The sequence below is a fragment of the Dryobates pubescens genome, chromosome 4 (genome assembly GCF_014839835.1).
Source record: "Dryobates pubescens isolate bDryPub1 chromosome 4, bDryPub1.pri, whole genome shotgun sequence".
In the NCBI taxonomy this organism is placed as follows: domain Eukaryota; kingdom Metazoa; phylum Chordata; class Aves; order Piciformes; family Picidae; genus Dryobates; species Dryobates pubescens.
In genome coordinates this window covers 31,591,155-31,613,134 of record NC_071615.1, presented here as the reverse complement: position 1 = coordinate 31,613,134, position 21,980 = coordinate 31,591,155, and the positions used below count along the sequence as shown (strand labels likewise).

Below are 21,980 nucleotides of genomic sequence, written 5' to 3'. Positions count from 1 at the left end.
AAAGGACCTTATTGTAACAGGGATTAATCTCATTTTGTGCTGGTTTTGCCTCGTGAACCCTGTGATGAAGAGGACCATGAATAGTGTCCCATACTGAAATTAGTCTTACAATATTTTGGGGAAAATTTTGTGTATCTAAGCATTAATCATGTCCAGATTATTAGAAACAGTTTCTAATATGCATGTAGCAGCTTGCATTTTTATCCAATATGCAATTCCAACAGGTATCTCCACTTGCATTGAAATTAGTGACGTTTGAGACTGAAAGAAGTAACTGAACAGCAAAAAGTTGCTTCATGAGAACAGAGAAAGGCTGTGAGAGCAAATCTGATTTCTCACAGAATGTGCTGCAGAAAGATCTTTAGAGGGAACTCCCAAACTATTTGCACATGGAGTGTGGGGTCAGAATTACACAGAATACAATGGGATATTGCCTACTTCAGGAAACTTTCCAAACTTGGAAACTTGAGGAGCAGATTCTCTCCTGGGCTTTGAGAACAGCATTCAGAATATGGAACCTGATGTTTTTGCTGCTGCTTACATCCATTTTTGTCAGGCATCCATAAAATGTGGTTCTCTGCACAAAACATTCTTGTACCATATGTTCTTGATGCATCAGTCAGACTCTCACAAAGGAGTTGAGAAAGGACATTCTCGTGTATAGCTGTGGAATGATTTACTGTTGTGAAAACTTTTTCTCTGTTTGTGTGTATGAACTACATACATTTTTGAAAGGAAGTAAGAATGACACACCAGCAGGAAGCCATCAGCTCCTTTTAGCTAGCTGTACCACAATTTAGCAAGGATGGGAGAAGTTCTGAAGTTGCTTCAAACTCTGAAAGTTTTTAGAATGCTGTCATATGTTGCAGAAGGGTAATCCAAAGCCTTTGTGCTGTGGACCGCAGCTATCTTCCATTCCCTTTCAGATGAGAGACAGGAAACTTTGAATAATTTCTTCCAACCCATATCTGCATCAAACTTTTGAACTCACAACCCAGACAAACAATCCACTGAAGGATCTTTGGTCAAGAGTCCTTTCTCCCAGTGAGACGGTCTTTAGGACTGACCTATCAAAGATGATTCCCTCAGTCTGTGGTCTGGGTTCTCAAATTTCAGTGTGTGTTAAAGGAGACCAAGTGCCAGTCACTTCAGCCTAGGGTTCCCCTTTCTGCTGAGGGCCTTCACTATGTGGGCAGGGCTCAGTTTTGATAAGAAATTCCACTGCAGGCTTTCTTAATAAAACCTGTATCAGACATAGCAGAGGCTTATGAATAGCTTTTATTCTCAAAGAATTAGTGACAATTAATGAAAAAACATTGGCTCAAGAGAGTACTTAACCAGCTCTAATGGTGGTGTGTTCCATGGCTTGCCCTCTTTTCCCAGCTGTAATAAAAAATGTCTTTGCTTTCTACAAACCTCACCTGTCAGGTGCTAGGATGCCATGTAATAACAATTAATATGTTGAAATAGCATCAATCAGCCTCAGCTGTCAATATCAAACTCTTTTAGCTGTTGACACCAAGAATAAAATAGTGATAAATGCTCCATTCTTGGTCCTCTGTAATTATACTAGGGTATTTAGTGTTGTTTTAAAAAATAAATAATTAATGTGCATTCAGAGCAGGTTTTTTTCCTCAGACAGCCCAACGCTATGAGAACAATTCTCAGAGGAGCAGATTGAGTTGTACTGTTGAAAATGTGTGGTGACTCATAGTCATAAAGCTTTGAAAATGAACATGGAGACTAGCCATGCAGCTTTGCAGACTTTACAGTGGTGGAAGGAACTTGCCCTAAGTATTCAGGCAATACACGTGCTTTGCATGTTAATTGAAGCTGACTGGTACCCAGACTGCAGTGGTGTTAATCTTCTCATATGTAATGCTAGTTTGCTATTTTCTTGTTGTGTTGTTTGATTTGGGGGCGGGGGGGGGGGTGGTATTGTGGGTTTTTTGGTTTGGTTGGTTGGTTTTTTTATCAAAAATCAACTGCATAAATGTAAGCCCTCTAGCTAAGGAGATAAATATTTGTCCACAGAGACTGTTTTGTTTATAACAGAGAGGAGAATGCTTGGAGCAGTTAGAAATTTTACGTTTCAAGAACATGCTGAAAAGAGCTTCACTTTTTGCTGCTATTTAGTTTGGATCAAGAGCGGCTTTGGGTCTTTGAGCTGCGTTGCTTCCATGGATTGAGTTCTGTTGCCCAGTTTCTACTCATTTGCTTTCTATATGATAGGCAGTATTTTAGGGGAACATTAAGATGAGTAGGAGCGGGGCTGTGGAACAGCTCATGCCTTGGATAACCTCTCACCTTCACTCAGGACACAAGCCCTCTGCTCTACACAAATGTATTGCTCTGCTGGATTATGTGCACGTATTCTGAGGAGTTTTTATAGTGGGTGCATACAGATATTTTCCTTGGAAGGGCAGTGCAGGAGGCTGCATTCTGAAATTGAACCTTTTCCATGATTTTACACCAACTCGAGTTCCCTGTGGGGTCAGAGGAAGTTAAAATGCACAGCATTGCTCAGGCTTTTTCTTTGGGCAGTTGGGAGATTACTCTGAGGACTGAAATGTGAAATAACTCAGTAGAACAAAGATTCTCAGGCTTTTTCTGTAATATTTGACACATGTTCACAGAGAATTTGCAAGCTGAAGGAATAGCTTCCCTTAGAAATCTCATTTAGAAAGGCATTACCTGTATCTCAATATAATTAAAGAACTAGATTTAGAGCTAATGTTGTGTGACTAACCAGTTCTTTGTAACTGCTGTGATGATGACTGTAATCTGAGAAATTTCTGTTTGACCTACAGCCTGGCTCACTTGTGGCATGTGCCATGGTCTTAAAAGAGCTTAATATTAGAGATGGTTAACACCTCCCTTCTGGCCTGGAGGCTCCTGGAGGCACAGGAATTGGGCTTCAGTGGAAATGTGTCTGCTAGATCTATGCAATTTTTTAGTTATGAACTTGAAAGGAAAATGAGAGGGGGGAAAAGAACCCCCACCAATGAAAATGTTGGTTTTGATCAGTCTATAATGAACTTTTTTTGGACAGAATGATATGTACTTTAGTTCAAAGAAAGCATTCTGTTAATACAAAATAGTTACAATAAAAGCAAAGTAAATACTGAGCTGAGTTCCTGAGATTGATTACGATAATTATTGCAGGAAGTTTCTTTCAGTCAGTAGCCTGACAGACCTTGCATTTTCCTGTGAAGCAGTACATGTGACTGAATCCCACTCACTGCGATGCCTAGTCTGGTGGGGGGAAGGTAGGAAATCAGCATCTTGCCCTCTGCTTCCGCTGTTTTCATACAAGCTCCTAAAACTAAATCATGTTAAATGTTTGTGGTAATGCTTTGATTTCAGTCAAAATGGGACTGAGTTCTGGAATTACTTCAGTCACTCTGAAACAAAATTTTTCAGCTAATACATTTGCCGAGACACCCTTCAGGTGGAGAGCTTGGCTCTAACTTTATAGCTGCATTTGGGATTATTTTAAAAAACAAAAGATACATGGACTGGATGAGAGACTGGGCTCGTAGTTAACAAATGCAGCTGGTAGCAGCTGCTGTGACTCAATGAATCAGACATAGTTATAGATAATGGATGGAAACACAATGTAATTTATTTTTTTTCACGTGAGAGTGGCTGGTGGTGTGACAGGGTTTTATGACAACAACTGTACTTCTGCTTTTCCAAATGATGGATGCGTGTAGTACCCTGCACAATCTTCTGTGATGATGAATGCTGGTGCCATGAAGCAACCGTGGCTCGCTGTGCCATTATTGAACATGAATTTTGAATGACTTGTGGCATAGAGCTGCCGGGCACTGAAATCAATGGAACAAATGCCAGTAAGAGCCAAAGATAACATTCCTCCTGCAGTATTAACTTCTCTGTACAAACAGTGTTTCTGGTAACTAGTTAAGGGGTCACCTTTCTGGAGTACTCATACATGGGATGAAGGAAGGAGGAGGCATATGAACCAGTGAAAGTTCTCTGCTCCTGTACTGGCAAGAAAAGCTGGCAACGGGTAGGAGGGATCTGTGATTTGGCTCTAGAGAGGAGGTGAAGTAATCTTCCAGATGTACTGCCTGAGATTGTAATCAACCTGGGAAGTGAGGGAACACCTTTCCTAGTTCTGCTGGTGCAGTTACACAGAAAAAAAGTGTGGGAGCACTGAGTCATCCAAGAGTTTTCACCTGACAATCATGCATGCTAGGTCTCATGCTGGATCCAGTTTTGAACTGACACTCACTCTCAAACCAATTTCTCGTTGTACTAATCAGATTTCTGTTTCTCTTTTCTCTAGACTGCGGTCTTTGGTAAAGCAGTTAGAAAGAGGGGAAGCTTCAGTTGTAGACCTGAAGAAGAATTTGGAATATGCTGCAACTGTTCTCGAGTCAGTATACATTGATGAAACCAGGTGAGTTAAGTACAGACATCAGTGCTCTTCTTAATAGCTGGTACTAATGACAGGAAATCACAATTTGCATGTGGGGAAAGTTGTTTTAGCCAAGAGTTATTACTTGCAGACAGTATATTTTTAATCCTTAAGATATTGTATTCTGTGTAGAGCAGATCTTCGATTTTTTTGTCTAAAAGCTTCTTTAAGTTTCCTGGGGCAAGGGAGGAGATCAAAAGCAATCATAAATTCAGTATATATTCTCTCAGAGAAATTTTTCCTAACTGTGTCCCACTTTTTCTTAAAGTTTCTAAATTCCTGCTCCTCTATTCTTTTTGAATACTGCTAAGTCTTTTCATTTTTAACAAACCTTTGAAATTACACCAAATTTTACTCCAGGTCATGATAGAGGTAGGCTGGTAAGATGTTGCAGAGGAATTCCATTTCTCCAGTGCTAAATGCACTTGCAGAGTCATCTCATTTTGACCAGAATGGAAAGGAGAGGACCATATGATAGTAAGTGGGAAGTTCAACATGACTGTAAATGAGCTCTGAGGGGCAGAAAGGGCAGAAATATTGACAAGCTGAAGATAAGCAGATGATTACTTAGTTCTGCTTCAGAGGACTGATACTTCTCATTTGTCAGCCTAGTAGTGAGTTTCACAACCTGACATTTAACTACTGAAGATAACAAACACTCTATTGAAGACTTGTTCAGTTGTGTTCTATTAGGGCTGACAAACCAAAGATTTTTTACAAGTGCTTGAATTAAAGTATATGTGAGTTTCTTTTTTGTTAACAATATTGCAATGCTCTCCAAGGGAGTCTGTTAACCCATCTCTTTCCTTCACCTTCTAGGCGTTTACTGGACACAGAAGATGAGCTCAGTGATATCCAGTCTGACTCTGTACCCTCCGAGGTCCGGGACTGGTTGGCTTCTACCTTCACGCGGCAAATGGGGATGATGCTCAAAAGGACAGAGGAAAAACCCCGGTTCAGGAGTATTGTCCATGCAGTACAAGCTGGGATATTTGTGGAAAGGTAAAGGAACGTGTAATTACTTTTCTCTACTCGCTGCTGGGTACTGCAGGCTGCACCTGTGATGTGATGGCACAATGACAGGAGGTGGAGAGTATCTCAGTCCAGAAGACCTTGGAAAACTAGAAGATGGCTCTGTTGAATGACAAATGCTTTAATATGCTTCTAATGATATTTTTACACAGATCTGCATAGCATCCCCTAACCTGGAATTAAATAACAGATTGCAGCCTAAACCAGCACATACTAATCTGTTTTTAGGATAATACAGATGTTCACAGCATACTTGGAATAATTTTGACAGGGAATATTCACCTCTACATAGCCCCACCTCAAGAGTGACAGTTCTTAAAATTCAGTCAGCCTAGACTAAGCCCTCCCTAGCTTCTGTTTACCTTTGTGGTCTAGTTTTTCTTATGAAGAACTGCTAAGAAGCAGAAGAAAATCCATTATTGTAGTATCACTGGAATAAACTACAGACCAAGAAAGATGTGAAATTTTGAAGCTCAGGGAGGGTTTAAAAAAACCCACACCACTGAGTCTTCTCAGCCTTCTGCGTTGGGATTTGCACCAGAACCTACTAGTAAAATGGATTTTGTTTTCTGAATCCTTTAAAGCATTTAAATCTGGGCTCACTTCTTCTAATCTTACCTTTTCTTACTCTGCTGGCATTCTTCCTTCAAGCTAGGAGGACTGGCACATGTGAAACTAAACAGAATTTAGGCGGCAGGAAAGACAGAAGGGCCCAAGTGTTTACAACAAAACTCAAATTAGGAATGGAAGAACAGAGCACCTTTCACTGTTCATCAAAATTGCAATGACAGTCTACTAGCCCTCTGTGCAGGAGGCTGGACATATCAGACAGTGGACCACAAGCCACACAGACACACAGAAGTCTCCTTCAGGTCATCAACTTTTTATCTGTGTACCAAAGTTACTGCACATGTGTTAAGAGTGGCAGCAAATTGTGATAAGACAAACCAGTCATTTCTCCTTGGAATAGGCTTCTCAAGGTTTTACAGACTATTTGTGAATTAACCCTAATTCTCAATGAGGGTTAATTAATGAGGCTCAACAAGGAAGTAAATGAACTTCAGAGGTGGCTGCTGTTTTCCAGTGGATCTTAATTGCTGTGGTGGAAAGGAGGAAGTGTTTTTCTAGAGGAGGGTTGTAACTCAGGGAGAGAGAGTGCCTGAATTGTCACTTAAGAAAAGGCTGAGATTGTAGTTTAGGGAAAGGGTGAATTTAATTCTCCAAAGGGGGAGGCCTTTTCTCTGGTCTGAGTGCAGACCAGAACAAATAAAAGGGAAGTGAGGGAAGACTTCACACAGGATCATGTTGGATTGGAGAAGAGAGTTTTCCATCACCTCCTTTTAGGTCTGTATTACTTAAGTGTGAAAATAGACGACCTGCAGAAAAGCATTTTAGCTAGGACAGTGTTTATGCATTACCAAGCCTGTTAAACACAGTGTGGCCTGAAAACAAGTTTAAAATCTGGTAGGTACTTCAGTGCTTTGTTTAGTATGGTTGCAGATGTTGATTATTGCCTTGCTCTTTCTCTTCCTCGAACATAAACACATGTGGTGAACACCCAAAAAGATTTTATACCAGTCTTTTAAATATGCAGACAAAAGTAACAGCTGTACCAACCTGGAAGATAATCAGTCAGAATTGGCTTGCATGTGGACCAGAAAGGAGTAAGGAAACTGAAAGAGCAATATGGTCAGTTGCCATGGAAAATGGGGAACATCTTGTTTATTTAAGCATAGACTTTTCCTTTGATAAAGACCTGATATTAGATAGAAGTTGGATAGAATTAATCAGGTTGGAAAAGACCTTTGAGATCATCGAGTCCAACCTATCATCCAACACTATCTAATCAACTAAACCATGGCACCAAGCACCCCATCCAGTTTCTTCCTAAACATCTCCAGTGATGGTGACTCTGCCACCTCCCTGGGCAGCCCATTCCAATGGCCAATCACTCTCTCTATGAAGAACTTCTTCCTAACATCCAGCCTAAACCTCCCCATGCACAGCTTAAGACTGTGTCCTCTTGTTCTGGTGCTGATTGCCTGGGAGAAGAGACCAAGCCCCTCCTGGCTACAACCTCCCTTCAGGTAATTATAGACAGCAATAAGGTCTCCCCTGAGCCTCCTCTTCTCCAGGCTAAACAACCCCAGCTCCCTCAACCTCTCTTCATAGGGCTCGTGCTCCAAACCCCTCCCCAGCTTTGTTGCCCTTCTCTGGACATGTTCCAGCAAGTCAACATCTTTCCTAAACTGAGGGGCTCAGAACTGGACACAGCACTCAAGTTCTCTGTGATGTCTTGCCAGGTACCCAGGCTATGAGGTACTGGGGACAGGTACTGGGGACTTTACAGGTTCATACTAGACTATATACTACAAATGGTATAGACAACATTGATCAAGTTAGGAACAAGAAGGAAGGAAAAAAAAACAAGCCAAATTGCAGTTAGAGTTTCTTGGGCTAAATAAGGTCTCCTGTAATGAATGGTCTGTTGCTTCTTGATTTTTGTTTGTTTGTTTTGTTTTGTTTTGTTTAACTCTATTTATGTGTTGCCTTATCTATTTTATCTTGGTAGAATGTACAGACGGACTTCAAATATGGTTGGTTTGAGCTACCCACCAGCTGTAATTGGAGTGCTAAAGGTAATCCAAATAAAAAAGCGTTGGGGGGTGTGTGTGTGTGTGTGCAGGGTTTCTGCACAAAGCATCAAGATAATATTGCAATATTTGACTTGGTAAGGGTATTTTAGTACTTGTCCTTTCCGTCTCTCTGACATTTAGATTAGTTCACATGCATTAATCATTTACTGGCCTAAGGGAATAGCCTTTCAATAAAGGGAAGAATAGAGTTCAAGGTTGTGGCCATTTTCAGGTTGTGAAGGTTATAGCTCTGTTCTAGATTAAGGAGATTATATTGAGGTTTTAGTAACTGGAATCAATCAACCTCCCACAGGGAAGAAGGAAAGCACAGATGAAAAGAGGTGGAGCAGGAAAAGGATCAGTTGCTGTGAGAGAAGTGCATTTCTTGCAATGTGCAGCTTCAGGTCTTCCAGGTGACAATCAATTTAGGAATAATAACCCTTTAATGAGTTTTGAAGTTTCAGAGGAAAATTGGTTACTCAGTAGTCTTTAAAAAACAGGTTCAATCCATGGGACAATTGTAAGTTTCTTTACTTGGGCAGGAATTATCAAGACTACAAAAACAAGTTAGCTGCCAACTGCCTGCACAGCAACTATGCAAATTACATATTACATGTGGTTCAACCATGCCATGCAGTAAGAGCGAGAAAAGGTGATACAGTGGGTCAATACACAGGGACATTGTATGTAAAGCTCATGAAGCAATCCTGATGCTCTGCTCCACACTGGAAAGGCTTAGAGTTAGGCTTCTGAATCCTTTTTCTTCAGTAGAACCCATGACAATGTATGGAGGTCCATTGAACTCAAGAATGATCAAACATGTTTTACGTGTACACTTTTGTGTACATTGTGACACTTTCATGCTTCTGGTAAGAGAAATTTTCCCCCTTAGATATTCAGGGTAAAGTCCTGCTGTCATTATTGCCTATAACAAAACTTCTGTTGGCTTGACAAGAGCAGGGATTTCTCTATCAGTAAAATCTACATAGTTCTACTGAGAAATTTATCATCTATGGGATTAACCATGCCTGAGAACAATGCTAATGTACTGTTCTGCAATTTCATAATTTGGTAAATTTTATCTGCTGCAAGATCACAACATTAACTACAGGGGGAAAAAAAATCTATAAAGGAACCCCTTTATTTCCACAAGATAAGGTTTCTTTACAGTGAATTAAACTTCGGCATAGTTGAGACATTATTTTCAATGCCATAGAACCCAAAAGTAAATTATTATATATGTGCAAGCATTAAATTAATTTGCTTCATTGACTGCAATAAGTAATTACAAACTAAAAACACTCCAAACCTAGGAAAATACTTTAAATTGACTGAGTGGATGCTTTGGGCATTGTTTCACTTGTCCGTTTCCTAAGTTTGTTCAAGGACTTCCAAACATGTTTTCATGGTGGAACTTTTTCCTCTCTCCAATGCCTACTGAAAATGTTGCAAAGCTACAATTTATTATTACTTTTCTGTGACTTGGGCCACAGATCACCTCTGGAGAAGCTTGAGCATACCTTTTATGTGTGGACTCCAAGCAGCTTGCAATATCAGTGCTCAGCAAACAAGTGATTTACTGGGATAGGTGAATGCCCAGCTGAATTTTCAGCATCCTTGATATGTAGTCACTAATTAATGTCTCTGTGGACTGTACTTCCACAAGAGCTCTGTGCAATCAATGCTATGTGAGGAACAGGATTGTCAGGATCAGCCCTTGCCTGAGATGGCTGGTTCCAAAAGAAGTTGGTCTCATTCAGAACATGTGAACTCCTGTAGCTATGCTGATGTATGGGCAACTGACCACAGTTAAAGGCCACCGTGTGTTGCATTTGACTTGAAGTCAAGTCCTCACCTGGAACATGACCATGACAACAAGCATACTAATTATGGTAGATAATTGTAATTTAGCATTTTTTGTATTGCTAAGAAAGGTAGCAGGTTTTTAGATGGGCTCTAATGATTAAGAGTACTCCACATTATGTCTATCTAATGCCCATTTCTTGCACTGTGGCCATGCGTGTGTTAAATGTGGTCATCTTTCATCCCTGGTAAAAGTGCCACAAGGAAGTGGGAGGTAACCTGCAACAGAGTTTGAAAGTGCAGGGAAACTTCAATGTACAGATGCCAATCCTTAATATGTGGTTTAAGGACAGTCATTCAGATAAACCCCTGTGGGAAGTACATCAAAGCTCTCAGCAGGAAACAGAGATTGAGAGCTGGTCCTGTGCCTGATGCAGCTGCATGGCTCATGTGTATATCATTCTTCTAGCTATAAGTCCTTCTGCACCTTTCCTCTTTGTTGCTAGATGGAGGAGAGAAAAGTTCACAGGGTTTCAGGAACATTCAATTCTGAGCTCAAGAAGATTTATCTTTCTAGATAATGAGTGCTGCCAGCTTCTATGGCCTTTCCTAAGAGTTGAGATTTGCACTTAACCTTCTTGAAGAAGGTTTATAACTTTAGCTTTAAGAACTGGGAAGTGAACTTTCCCTCCTCAGTCTCTTGACTGACCACCCTGCAGCATTAGCATATCCTTTACAACTTTCCTAGATGGAATTTGATATTTGCTGTTACAAAGATTGTTTTTTTATATCATTGTTCCATTAACATTACTGTGATGTTCTCCTGCTCGGTAGTTTTCTGAAAACCTCACTGGACTCATCTTAAAACAAAACAAAACAAAAACAAGCCAGAAAAAAAAGGAAAACTAGGGTCATGCTGTCTTTGGACAATTTAAGGTGCAATAATCACAATTTAGGATTAATATTAACATCAGAAGGAACTAAGCTGCTCTTTGGGACTAGCAAGATAGTTCGTCTAGTAAGTTATTATTTTGGTTGATTGAACCTTAAGTAGTAAAAGTGTTACCACAGGTGCCTGTATTTGCTTTAAAGGTAAAATCCATGTAACCTTATTCTGTTTTAAGCATGAGGAAAGCGTTGGAGTGCTTTGCTTGCAGTACAAACTCAGAACTCTATAGAAACAGCAAAATCAAGAAGCTTTAATATCACTAAAAAGCATATCTTGTTCTTCCAGTTTCCTTCAAAGTTAACATTCTTTTTTGTGGACATAGTATGTGGGTAGGGGCCAAAAAGGGTAAAAATCAGCCCCAGCAGGGCCACCCCAGTGCTAAAGCAAAGCAGGATTCTTGGCTTTTGGGATTGAACCTTTGCTGATTAAATTCTGGTGTGGAGAATTGCCATGTTTAGAAAATACGAGCAGCATACATGTTTTTAATGGACATGAGTCATACAATACTGATGAGTAAATTAAACCCTGCATTGCTTAAGTGGAACTGAAGAAGTATTAAAAAAAAAGAAAAAGGCTAAACACTTAGATTATTGCTCTAATTCTCCATTTGTAGATGCAAAATTATAGCAATTGAAATACCATTATGAAAGAGATTAGCATATTAACTGTCTTTTCTACCCACTCTTGCAGAATGTAGACAAGTGGTCCTTTGATGTATTTGCACTAAATGATGCCAGTGGGGATCATGCACTGAAATTCATTTTCTATGAACTCCTCACACGCTATGATCTGATCAACCGTTTCAAGGTCAGTAGTTAGAATATGGATCTTTTTTTCCATCTTGGATTTTGTTCAACTTCACTCTCATCCTGCTTTGTTCCACTCAAAATGCAATTTTAGCACTGTTTGAAGGCTTTGTGGACACTACACTTTTCCCAGTAAGCCAGGCCATATGTTAAGCAGTACTTTTAATTGCAGTGAACAAATAAGTAGAAGGGGTTCCAAACAGACTGCCCCGTGAAATCCATGAGAAATATTACATTTCATCCAGGGAGAATGATAATTGGTTGTTTCCCTGAGATTCATAGACTCTGAAGCATGCAGGCAAAAATAAGAAAGAAAGAAAGAAAAGAGTGTGGATTCAAATTCAAATTCATCCAAAGCTGTGTGTCCAGCAGGTCAAGGAATATAATTCTGTCCCTCTGCTCTGGTGAGACCGTACCACTGCATCCAGCTCAGAAGTCCGCAGCACATGAAAGACCTAAACCCCTTGGAGCAGGTCCAGGGGCCACAACAGTGATCAGAGGAATGGAACCTCTCCTGTGAGGAAAGGCTGAGAGGCTTGGGGTTGTTCACCGTGGAGAAGAGAAAGCTCTGGGGAGACCTTATCACAGCCTATCAGTAATTCAAGGAGACCTGTAAAAAAGATGGAGATATTCTTTTTAGCAGGATCTATAACAACAGGGCAAGGGATGATGGCTTTAAACTAGATGAAGGTAGATTCAGAGTAGGTGCAAGGAAGAAATTTTTTGCACTAAGGGTGGTGATACACTGGCACAGGTTGCCCAGAGAGGCGATAGCCCCATTTCTGGAAACAGTCAAGGTCAGGCTGGATGGGGCTCTGAGCAACCTGATCTAAATGAGTATGCCCCTGCTTATTGCAGGAGGGATTTGACTAGATGACCTTTTGAGGTCCCTTGGAACACAAACTATTCTAGAATTCTAGAACTGTCACAGAGGGTTGCAGGTAAGAATGCTGCATCTCTTTTCCTCTAGCTTTGAACAGGCTAAAATTTGAATGGCAGAAACATTGCTCTCAGATCTTCACTGTTCCTCCTATGCAAATACTCTGCAGTCCCTTCTTCCACTGGCACTTCCACTCTCTGAGGGTCCCCACTCTACTTTGTCTGGAAAGAGTTTACAGATCTCTGACTCCTGTACTTCTTCAGGAACTGCCTGTGCCCCATGAGAAATGTTTGAAGAAGGTAACTGGTCAGAACTGCATCCTTCCCTGATATGTATCCAAGAGAAAAGTAACAGTGCTCCTCTAACTATGGAAGTATGAGCATTTAGGGTAATTAAAGTTGAGGAGATGAAACCAGAGAACCCATACTGCCAGGCACATGTGTTGCACCTGATCCTGCCTGTGTCTCCTCTCTAGAAATGCCCTGAGTTTCACTTTGAGCATGTGCAGTTTTCCTTTTGGAGACAGAAAAGTATGGCAAGGCCACAGGATGGGCAGGATGGATTTTGCCATGAGAAAACAGAGTTGTAATAAATGGTACTCCCCTTACTAGGGTGTGCCAGACTTGCTATATGATGTGTTGCAGTAGAAAGTAAAGTAGAGTTACATCCCAGTGAAGGGAACAGACAGATATGTAATCTAATGAGATTTCTCCAGGGGCAATCACTCAAGTCCCCTCTGTTACTTTTCATAGTGCATATGTCTTCTAGACAGCATTTCACAGTATACCTACATGTGTGTGTTTACATATGGGAATTACTCATCCATAGTCTAATTAGGGATGGGAAAGTCAGTTTGAGGAAGTGACCAGAATATTCTCTCTCTCTCATGCCTCTTGCATATGTTTTAGCATGTTATTTGTGAAGTGCAAACAGCTCTTTGGGACCTGTTATCAAATTGCTCTCCTACAAATGCTAGCTGTTAAAGGTCATTATTCTGTTTCTAATTCTGTGCTGTTTTCCTCAGATCCCCATTTCTGCCCTGGTGTCCTTTGTGGAAGCTCTGGAGGTTGGCTACAGCAAACACAAAAATCCCTATCACAACCTAATGCACGCTGCAGATGTGACACAGACAGTCCATTACCTCCTTTTCAAGACAGGTGTAGTGGTAAGTACAGGAATTGGCATCCTGAATATATAAGGAGATTACAACAGGTTTTGCTCAGTAAGGAGATTATGATTATCCACAGTAGAACTGGTTTGCACTGTAGACAATCTTCATTTGATATGGCTGTGCTACAGAAAGTAGAGATTTAGGATTATCTAGAAGTAGAAGGTAGGTGAAGATATCTATAACTCTGTTAACAGTGATCTAAAAGAGGATGAATGAGAAACCTGAGCTTAGCTTTTAATGGCTAGAGAGCAGCTTGTCTCTAGGCCACTTCCTTAGCTTGAGTTGATAGGCAAGTTATATTTATTGGAAAATGTTCTGATATGACCATGCTTGTGAGTGCAACTGGGACTCTCTGGAGGAGATGAACTCATGGGCATGTCTGCCTCTGTTAGCTTGATACAGTTGATAGATTATAAAGGTATCTTTCTCTTTTCTTTCATCATATTTCACTATTCTTTCCTTGGGTACCATTCTAAGTTACCAGTGCATAACCTACATCCATAAATTATCCATGTCCACACACCTTTCGAAGTGACCTGCTGTTGTGATGCCTGATGTTTGAAGTGACAAATAAGAACTCTTCAGTATTGAAATGCTTTTCTAATTCCACTGCTTTCCCATTATTCCAGAGGAAATAATGTTCTGAAACATATGCAGATGCCAGGGAATGTGCAAATTCCAGATTTACCTCTCTGAAAAGGGAACTAGGAGTTGTGTGCTTGTGAGCATATGCAGCAGCTGGCACTTCAGCCAGTGACTCACTCACCTGAGATGAGCCCTTTGCTTTTGTATTTCTACTACACAGAGCTGTACACCAAGTATCCTGTGCAGTGTTAGGAAGGAGCTGCACTCCAGAGGATGTTGTGCAGTGCTTGCCGTTTCCTCGGAATAATCCTAAGCACTCACTTTTCCCACAGCCAAATGATACGGGGTATTTGGGGTAGGATTTAATGAAGCACAGTAAGAAACCATTTTTCTGCTACTGGGAACAAGAGACTTGCAACACTGCATCCAACAGTGGCATTTCTGCTTTGCTTTCTTGTGAGAATGTTCTTTTTAGCACTTTACTCTTCTTTTTTTTCCGTTTCCTTAGTTTCCACCCCACGTGCATCTCAATGTGAATAGAGTAATGTAGTTTGAGTATGTTCTCTAGAGGCAATCAATGCTAACCTCCTGCTTACAGTAGGACTAGCTTCTAGCGTGTAGTTTGCTCACACATGGTAAAGAAAGGTAGGGAACGTTTCCCTGTTTTCAGATTATGCTCACATCACTACCTTGTCCTTACTCTAATGTACGTAGTTGTTCCACTCATGGCTTTCACAGTATTTATGCAAGGAACTTGGATGTGCTGGAATGCAAGACTTTGATTTTAGAAGGTATGTTGGCTGGATTCTTCACTGGAACAAAGACAAAAACCTGTGAAAAAAGCCATATTAAAAAAAAAGGCAGAAGAAAAGCCTCATCTATCTTGTTAACCGGTTATTTGCAATGTGGGGGAAAAGTGTGGTTTGTTTGTTTGCTTTTAAATGTAAATAATCTCCATAGCGCTAATTTGTTCTAGGAACAGTTGTCTGGTTTATCTTTACATGCTTCATTTGACTTCCAGTTATTTGCAAGGTCCCTCAACAGCTTTGCTCCAGGCTTCTTTTTCCTTCTGTTTTCTTTTCAATTAAAAAAAAAAGAAAGCATTCTTTCCTTCTAATCGTCTTTACTGCCTGATATCTTTTTAGCTTTCCTCTTGCTTTTTCCCTCAGGACGGTGCCTAGGAATGAACTTGTTATACCTTACCTTATGAACTAGAATATTTGGGGTTCTCTCATTGACAAAATGTTGAAAGAGGATTTGGAGTTACTCTGATGTTTATTTCTTAGAGGACTGGGATACAAGCATGATGTGCAGGAACAACTTCCAAGAGCTGACACAATTCTTGCCATTTCATTCTTTCCTTTATTTAACTGTGTTGTTCAGCTGTGCTAATTACTTTCTTTGGTATGATTTTCTGATTAATCTTTATGATTATTAGGAATTGCCATGTGATTTCTGCACCAGGGGATGTTTAGACTGGATGTTAGGAAGAAATTCTTCATAAAGAGAGTGATTGCCCATTGGAATGGGCTGCCTGGGGAAGTGGTGGAGTCGCCATCATTGGAGGTGTTTAGGAGGAGATTGATGGGGTGCTTGGTGCCATGATTTAGTTGATTAAATGGTGTTGGATGATGGGTTGGATGCGATGATCTTGAAGGGCTCTTCCAACCTGGTCTATCCTATCCTATCCTATCCTATCCTATCCTATCCTATCCTATCCTATCCTATCTTATGTGATAAAGTTTAGGAATTCTTTTTCTGATACTGACAAGAATTACAGGAAATTATTTTTTGCAGCAGACCTGTAACAGTGCAGGACTTCTGTCACATCAGTTTGTACCTCCTCTCCTCTGGACTATTGTGATTGTGATTAATAAGTAGATCATCATGAGCCCTGCAAATGAGAACTACTTTGGAATAAAATATCATAAACTCCAAGAAAGGAAGCAGGCTAGTTGTTTCAGTCTTTGCTTTGCAGCATTTTCTTGGAAATACATCCATGCATTTTGCTAGTTTTGGAAACATTGCTCTTTCCTCTTCCTTTTTCTTTCTGTCTACATCAATCCTTTTGTTTACATGCCAGTGACTTAGCTAATTCCTCATGTTTATTGTATCTTTGTGAAAGACAATCATGCCTCATTACTCATTTTTTGTTTCCACTGTGGAAGCCAATACTTGTTCTTTCATGCCTTCTTCCCCTACCCTCTCCCCACCTCCCACCCCCTTCACCATGCCCCATGCCTTCTCATGGCAGAGTTCGAAAGTTTTGTTCTGGATTGTTTTTGACTACCCTTTAAAGATGAAAACCATTCACATTTGCTCACTCTTTTCACCTGCAACAGTATCCTGCTGCTTTCTCGATAGTTCTTGATGGCTTTGTTCTTTCAAACTAGCTCTGTGTTCCCAAGATGAAGTCCATTACAGACTAGTGGAAGTTAATATTCCTCCTTCAGGGGAGATTGCATCTATTCTCTACAGGCTTTCACTTTCTTGTTTGTTTTTTCTTGCAAGGTTTTAGCAGAAAAAGGAGTCTAAAAGGTCCCAATTACTCACCTGCTATTTCCCTCCAGTTAGTCACAAGCCTGTTTTGATTTTGTGCTACTTAAATGATTTGATTCTTATCCGCAGTTTGCAACTGTAATCCCAGTCTGCATTCTGAGTGGTCTTCCTCAAGTGCTGTTATATTTGACACCTCTTCTCAGGTGTACTACATCCTATCTGAAAACCTACACTACCTGTGCTTGGTCAGCAAGTGATGTTTTGATAGGGCATGCACGTCAGCATTTTTCCTCTATACATCTTAGGAGATGAGGTAGGGGATCTCGAGCACAGAGCTCATTGTCTTAGTGATGTTTTAAATCTTGGGTAATAAGATCCTGATGGAGTGGGACTTGTCAGATGATTCCCAAAAGGTCTAAAGTGGATGCATGAGACTATCTGGTTGTGTCCCATAGTAGTTCTGAATGCACAATGTAGATTTTCTCTACCTGTTCCTGAGCAAAAGTTCCTATCATTTTCACTCTTGCCTTTTGGGACATGGCAGAGCATGGTTGAGGAGTGAAAGACCGCATCTTGATGTGTAGCCTGGAAACCCTAGTTCCCTCTTCCCCCCATTGTATTTGCCAGAAGTTGTTACTTGAAAGCTGAAATTGTATTCTTCACCAGCTGTAAAGCATTCCTTATTGACAAGTCAGAGCTGGAAATATAAACATCAAAGATTTCTCCACCACCAGTGCTGTTTGTTCCTGTCCTGGACCAGTGAAACAAGTGAAACATCTCTGGCCTATATTTTCAAAGTACTTTTAATATAAGGAGGTCTTTAATACAGAGACTTGCTTCATTCTTCACTAGTTATGCAAGGATAGCTGTGAAAGGCAGGTGAAGAGCCAGATAACTTATTGCAGAGCCTCTCAGTTATCTGTGCTTCCTCTGCATGTGGTTAACAGACCAGTGGTGGTCACTGAGCCATAGTAGATGTCTAGGGCAGATTTATGAAACCATACTGCCTTTACTGGGCTTTAAAGTCAAAGGTGGTTTGCACGTGAATGAATGTTTGTCAAAATGTTTGCAGGTTGACAGTGAACTGTTACAAAAATATTTGGTGACCACTGTGGTAAATGTTTTCTCCCAGTGTAATACACTGGAGCTTTCATACAAATATTTAGAGCATTTAGTAGTATTTACAAGTATTTAGAGTCTTGGTCTCTCTTGTGCTTAATATTGACAGCATGTCTCAAGTGCTACCGTTGGAAAACCAGACATAAAATGATTGATAGATTCAGAGGAAAATTACTAAAAGCATATGAGTTGTTTAGAAATCTAAGTCAAAATGACTTAAGCTTTGAAAAATAAGGCTTCAAACTAGGCAATTAGGAAAAAAAACCAAACCAAACCACCAACAAAAACCAACCAAACAAAACAATTCTCAGATGTTCCTATACATGGTAAATAAAGAACGTGACGCTTATCTCTGTGAGGTTTTGTTTGCCTGTTCTCCTCTTGATTTAGTGACTGACAAAGACTCTGTAACTGAAAATTGGTGACATTTTTCTATATTTGAGGCTCTTATACCCAGCTCAGCTGAGCTGAAAATACATTCCCTGGTGGTATGTGCATACCTGCTAGTATATATTGTCAAGTTTCACTTTTGGGGGGGTTTCTCTCTGTCTCCCCCACATAGTGCTCTTTTTGAGAGGTATATGTTTCCCCTCTAAGCCTTGTTAGCTCCTGAAAACATTTTGCTGAAATTTCATTTATTTAGGTGAAGCTTCAGGAAAAGCGCTGGTTTGGGTTTTGTGCATTAACCAGAGCAGTCTGCTTTAAAACAGCTGCCAGGCTGCGGGGGAAAGGCAATGATGTGCAGCATTGACTGTCAGCAGGGGATAGCTTGCCTTAAAAGACAAAAACCTTAATGCTGGGGAAAATGACAGCTTATCTGATTGCTCTGTAATCTCTTTTCAGCACTGGCTGACAGAGCTGGAGATCTTCGCTATGATCTTTGCAGCTGCCATCCATGACTATGAGCACACTGGAACCACCAATAACTTTCACATCCAGACACGGTGAGGTCACTGTGGAACGTGGTGAAAGGTTGGGAAATGGAGTCAGGAACATTCGCAGAATAACAGCACAACCAACGAGTAAACTGCCAGGAGCTTTTTCTTTCCGGTGTTACAAGCTGAAAGTTCATTTCTTTAGGCTGGATCTAATTTTCTGTTGTTCAGCTGTTTACAATGGAATGCATGTATTCTAGCTTCCTAATCATTGTTTCATCTTAATAATCAGGAAAAAGGAAGGTCCTAGAATATTTCTGTATGAAGTTGCTGAAGAAATTGCTGCACAAAGTGAGGAATTTTGATGAAACTATAGTTTTGGAGGAGATACTGTAATTCAACATTTTTCTCTCCTTATTGAATTTGAAGAATTAAACATTAACTGCATAAATCAAGAGTTCAGAAATATCTATATTCATCAGTGAACACCACCACTACACACACTATTTTCACTTGAGTGAAAAACACCACCTGCAGCAAGGGGCTATGTTTAACATTACCTGTTCAGGGATATAATTTTGTTAAGCTTTGTAAATTGCTAGGCAGTAATTAGCTGATCACAAACTAGACTGGAATGGCATATTTGTTGAATTTCGAATCTTCTTCAAAGTTTTTGAGTTGGTGGAAGAGAGAAGAAGATGAAAATTCAGATGTGTGCAGAGATTGTGAATTCTAGTTACAGTGATAAGTAAGCATCATGCACACTTGGGTAGTTCTCAGGTGCATGGCAACTTACCCCAAATTAGGTGTCTGGAGTATGTTAGCTGAATCCTGCTGTGTATCACAGATACATAAAGCTTGCAAGGATAAAACACAAATATGCTCAGGACAGCTTGGGAGCATAGAAAGAAACTTCTGTCGCTGTTCTGGGCCAAGCCACACTCCACTTCTTACAGCCTCATGCCTGTAAGAACTGGCAATATGCTGTATTTTCAAAATAGTTATAGAAGAATTCAAGGAAGGACATTTGTAATTTAGTTTCTGTAACACTGAACATCAGAGTGAGAGGGGAGAAAAATATGTACTGCTCTCTGTGAAGCAAAACTGAGCAGGGACTGTATAGATCATACTCACCCTCCGTTGCCATTAATTTCCACTGAGACCTCTGTATTCTGTCCAGTTTAGCCACTCATCAGTGTCAGATTTATGTCCTGGAGATTAAAATAAGGTGTAAAGTACCTTCAGTCTTACTCTACCCACTGGCAATCACCCTTCCAGACAGCATAGTCTAGTGCACAGATGGCAGAGAGCAGTTCAATTATATCTTGCTTGCAGCCAGTTTGCTGTTCTGGAGACAATATTGGGACACACCTTGTAGTTGCTTGCTTGGGTACAACATACACAAGATCTGGAAAACAGCCTCATGGCCTCATGATTCAATCTAAATTTACATATCTCTCTCAGCTCTCAGCTTGTTGTTTTTTTAAACTATGTAACAAAGAGACTAGGTGAGTCTCAGATGATGAAACAGATTTTGTGGTGCATCTTGATCATTACTTTTCTTCTAGTGAATAACAGCAATGAACGAAGTATTACAGGTGCTATCAATGTGTTTCTGTCTGTGCTATAGAACGAATCTTTGTAGCTGATCAATGTAGCTTCTAAACATGAGACTCTTTAGCCAGTGAAGAAAGGTAACATTTTCTATGTTTTCTTTTAAATGCCAGGTCAGACTCAGCCATTCTATACAATGACCGATCCGTGCTTGAAAATCACCACGTTAGTGCAGCGTATCGTCTGTTGCAAGATGATGAGGAGATGAATATTTTATCTAATCTCTCAAAGGATGACTGGAGGTAAAAATTAACATGGTTGCTGCCTAGGAATGTTGCAGAATCACCAAAGACATTGTTATTAGCTTGTTTGAATGGCAGTATGTATTATAGCATATTACATATTAGCATTTCTATTGCTGCATGAAAAGGAGCTTTAAAAGGTGTTAGTCTTGCTTATTTCTGCATTTGGTTTTCACCTTTGATGGTAAGACTAGACTTTGTGGCACTGGATTATAGCATACAAATAGAGTCCCATTTGACTTCTTAAGTGTCACAGGGATAACCTTTGTACATGTAGAGCCAGCCTGCTGTTTGTTGATCCTAAAGCATGCACATAACCTTTATCCACTTCGATATTCCCTGCCTGCAAATTATAAATGGGACTTAATGCAAAAAAGAATCTTATCCAAGGACCATAAGTCAGTGTACTGTATGGGCTTGGGTGATGTAAGAAGCTGTAATTTAAAATAAACCTCATGCAACACATGATTTATGTGCCAAAATCAGCCCATGATTTGCTTTCTAATAGCAGACAGATCAAACTGATGAAGGCTTTCTTTTTTTATGCCTTTTTTTTTTTTTTTTTTAATTCCAGGAGGTGGTACTTTAAAAATAGCCCAAAGTGCTAGACAGGAAGAGTCCAGCTCCATGGTCCCTCTCATGGGAGGGGAAGCAACTTGTGGGATCTTACATGATGCACGGTGCCTCCTGCACACACATAAATATGATACAGTACTGAGCAGTCAGTTCAACATGTGTTGATATGAATGTGGGGAAATGAGCACTTCTCCAGGGCCTGGCTTCTAGCAAGCTAGTCAGTGAAGGCTCTGCTTGCTAATCTGTCTATTTCAACTTGAGGACAGTGGTGTAATCCTACAGCTGAACACCAGGAATGAAACTCAGGAACTTAGGTAGCTGATTTTAGTCAATGTGAGTGTGGTGGAGTGGTGGCTTGGTGGCTTGGGAAATTCTGTCGCCCGGTATAGAAAATAGTCTCATGGTGGGCAGCAAGAGAAACTTAAAAAAAATTATAATTCTGCATTGAGGTGTTAAAAATCTGATTTATTTTTTTAGCTACAGCTGGTAATGCCTTGTCAAATACTGGCAGCAAATTACTGCTTTCTTTTTTACGTTGGCGGGGGAAATGCAAGGAACTAACTGACTAGAAACAGCAGCCTCAGTGCCACTGTCTACAAGAACAGCAGAGCGGCTAGCTGAGTGTGCTTCATTGCTAGGTACTGTCTGTAGCAAATTGGTCTGCCTTGGAGCTTTAAACTGGTTTTTGCTTGAATAAAATGTCAATATTTCTTATTGATTCTGTAGTGACAACATGTGCGTCGTGTTGA

The 21,980-nt window shown here is 40.3% G+C and overlaps 1 protein-coding gene across 5 annotated transcripts in view; it reads left to right on the top strand.

Annotated features, from left to right (window-relative positions):
* The window catches only part of PDE1C (phosphodiesterase 1C), a 299,114-nt gene that overhangs the window by 206,398 nt on the left and 70,736 nt on the right, over positions 1-21,980 (top strand). For all 5 annotated transcript variants that reach the window (XM_054161024.1, XM_009904761.2, XM_054161026.1 and 2 more), the window contains exons 4-10: positions 4,313-4,426; positions 5,264-5,446; positions 8,049-8,115; positions 11,555-11,671; positions 13,575-13,715; positions 18,768-18,868; positions 20,527-20,655. In XM_054161024.1, the coding sequence (XP_054016999.1) occupies positions 4,313-4,426; positions 5,264-5,446; positions 8,049-8,115; positions 11,555-11,671; positions 13,575-13,715; positions 18,768-18,868; positions 20,527-20,655 (852 nt within the window). The remainder of the gene's footprint in view (positions 1-4,312; positions 4,427-5,263; positions 5,447-8,048; positions 8,116-11,554; positions 11,672-13,574; positions 13,716-18,767; positions 18,869-20,526; positions 20,656-21,980) is intronic.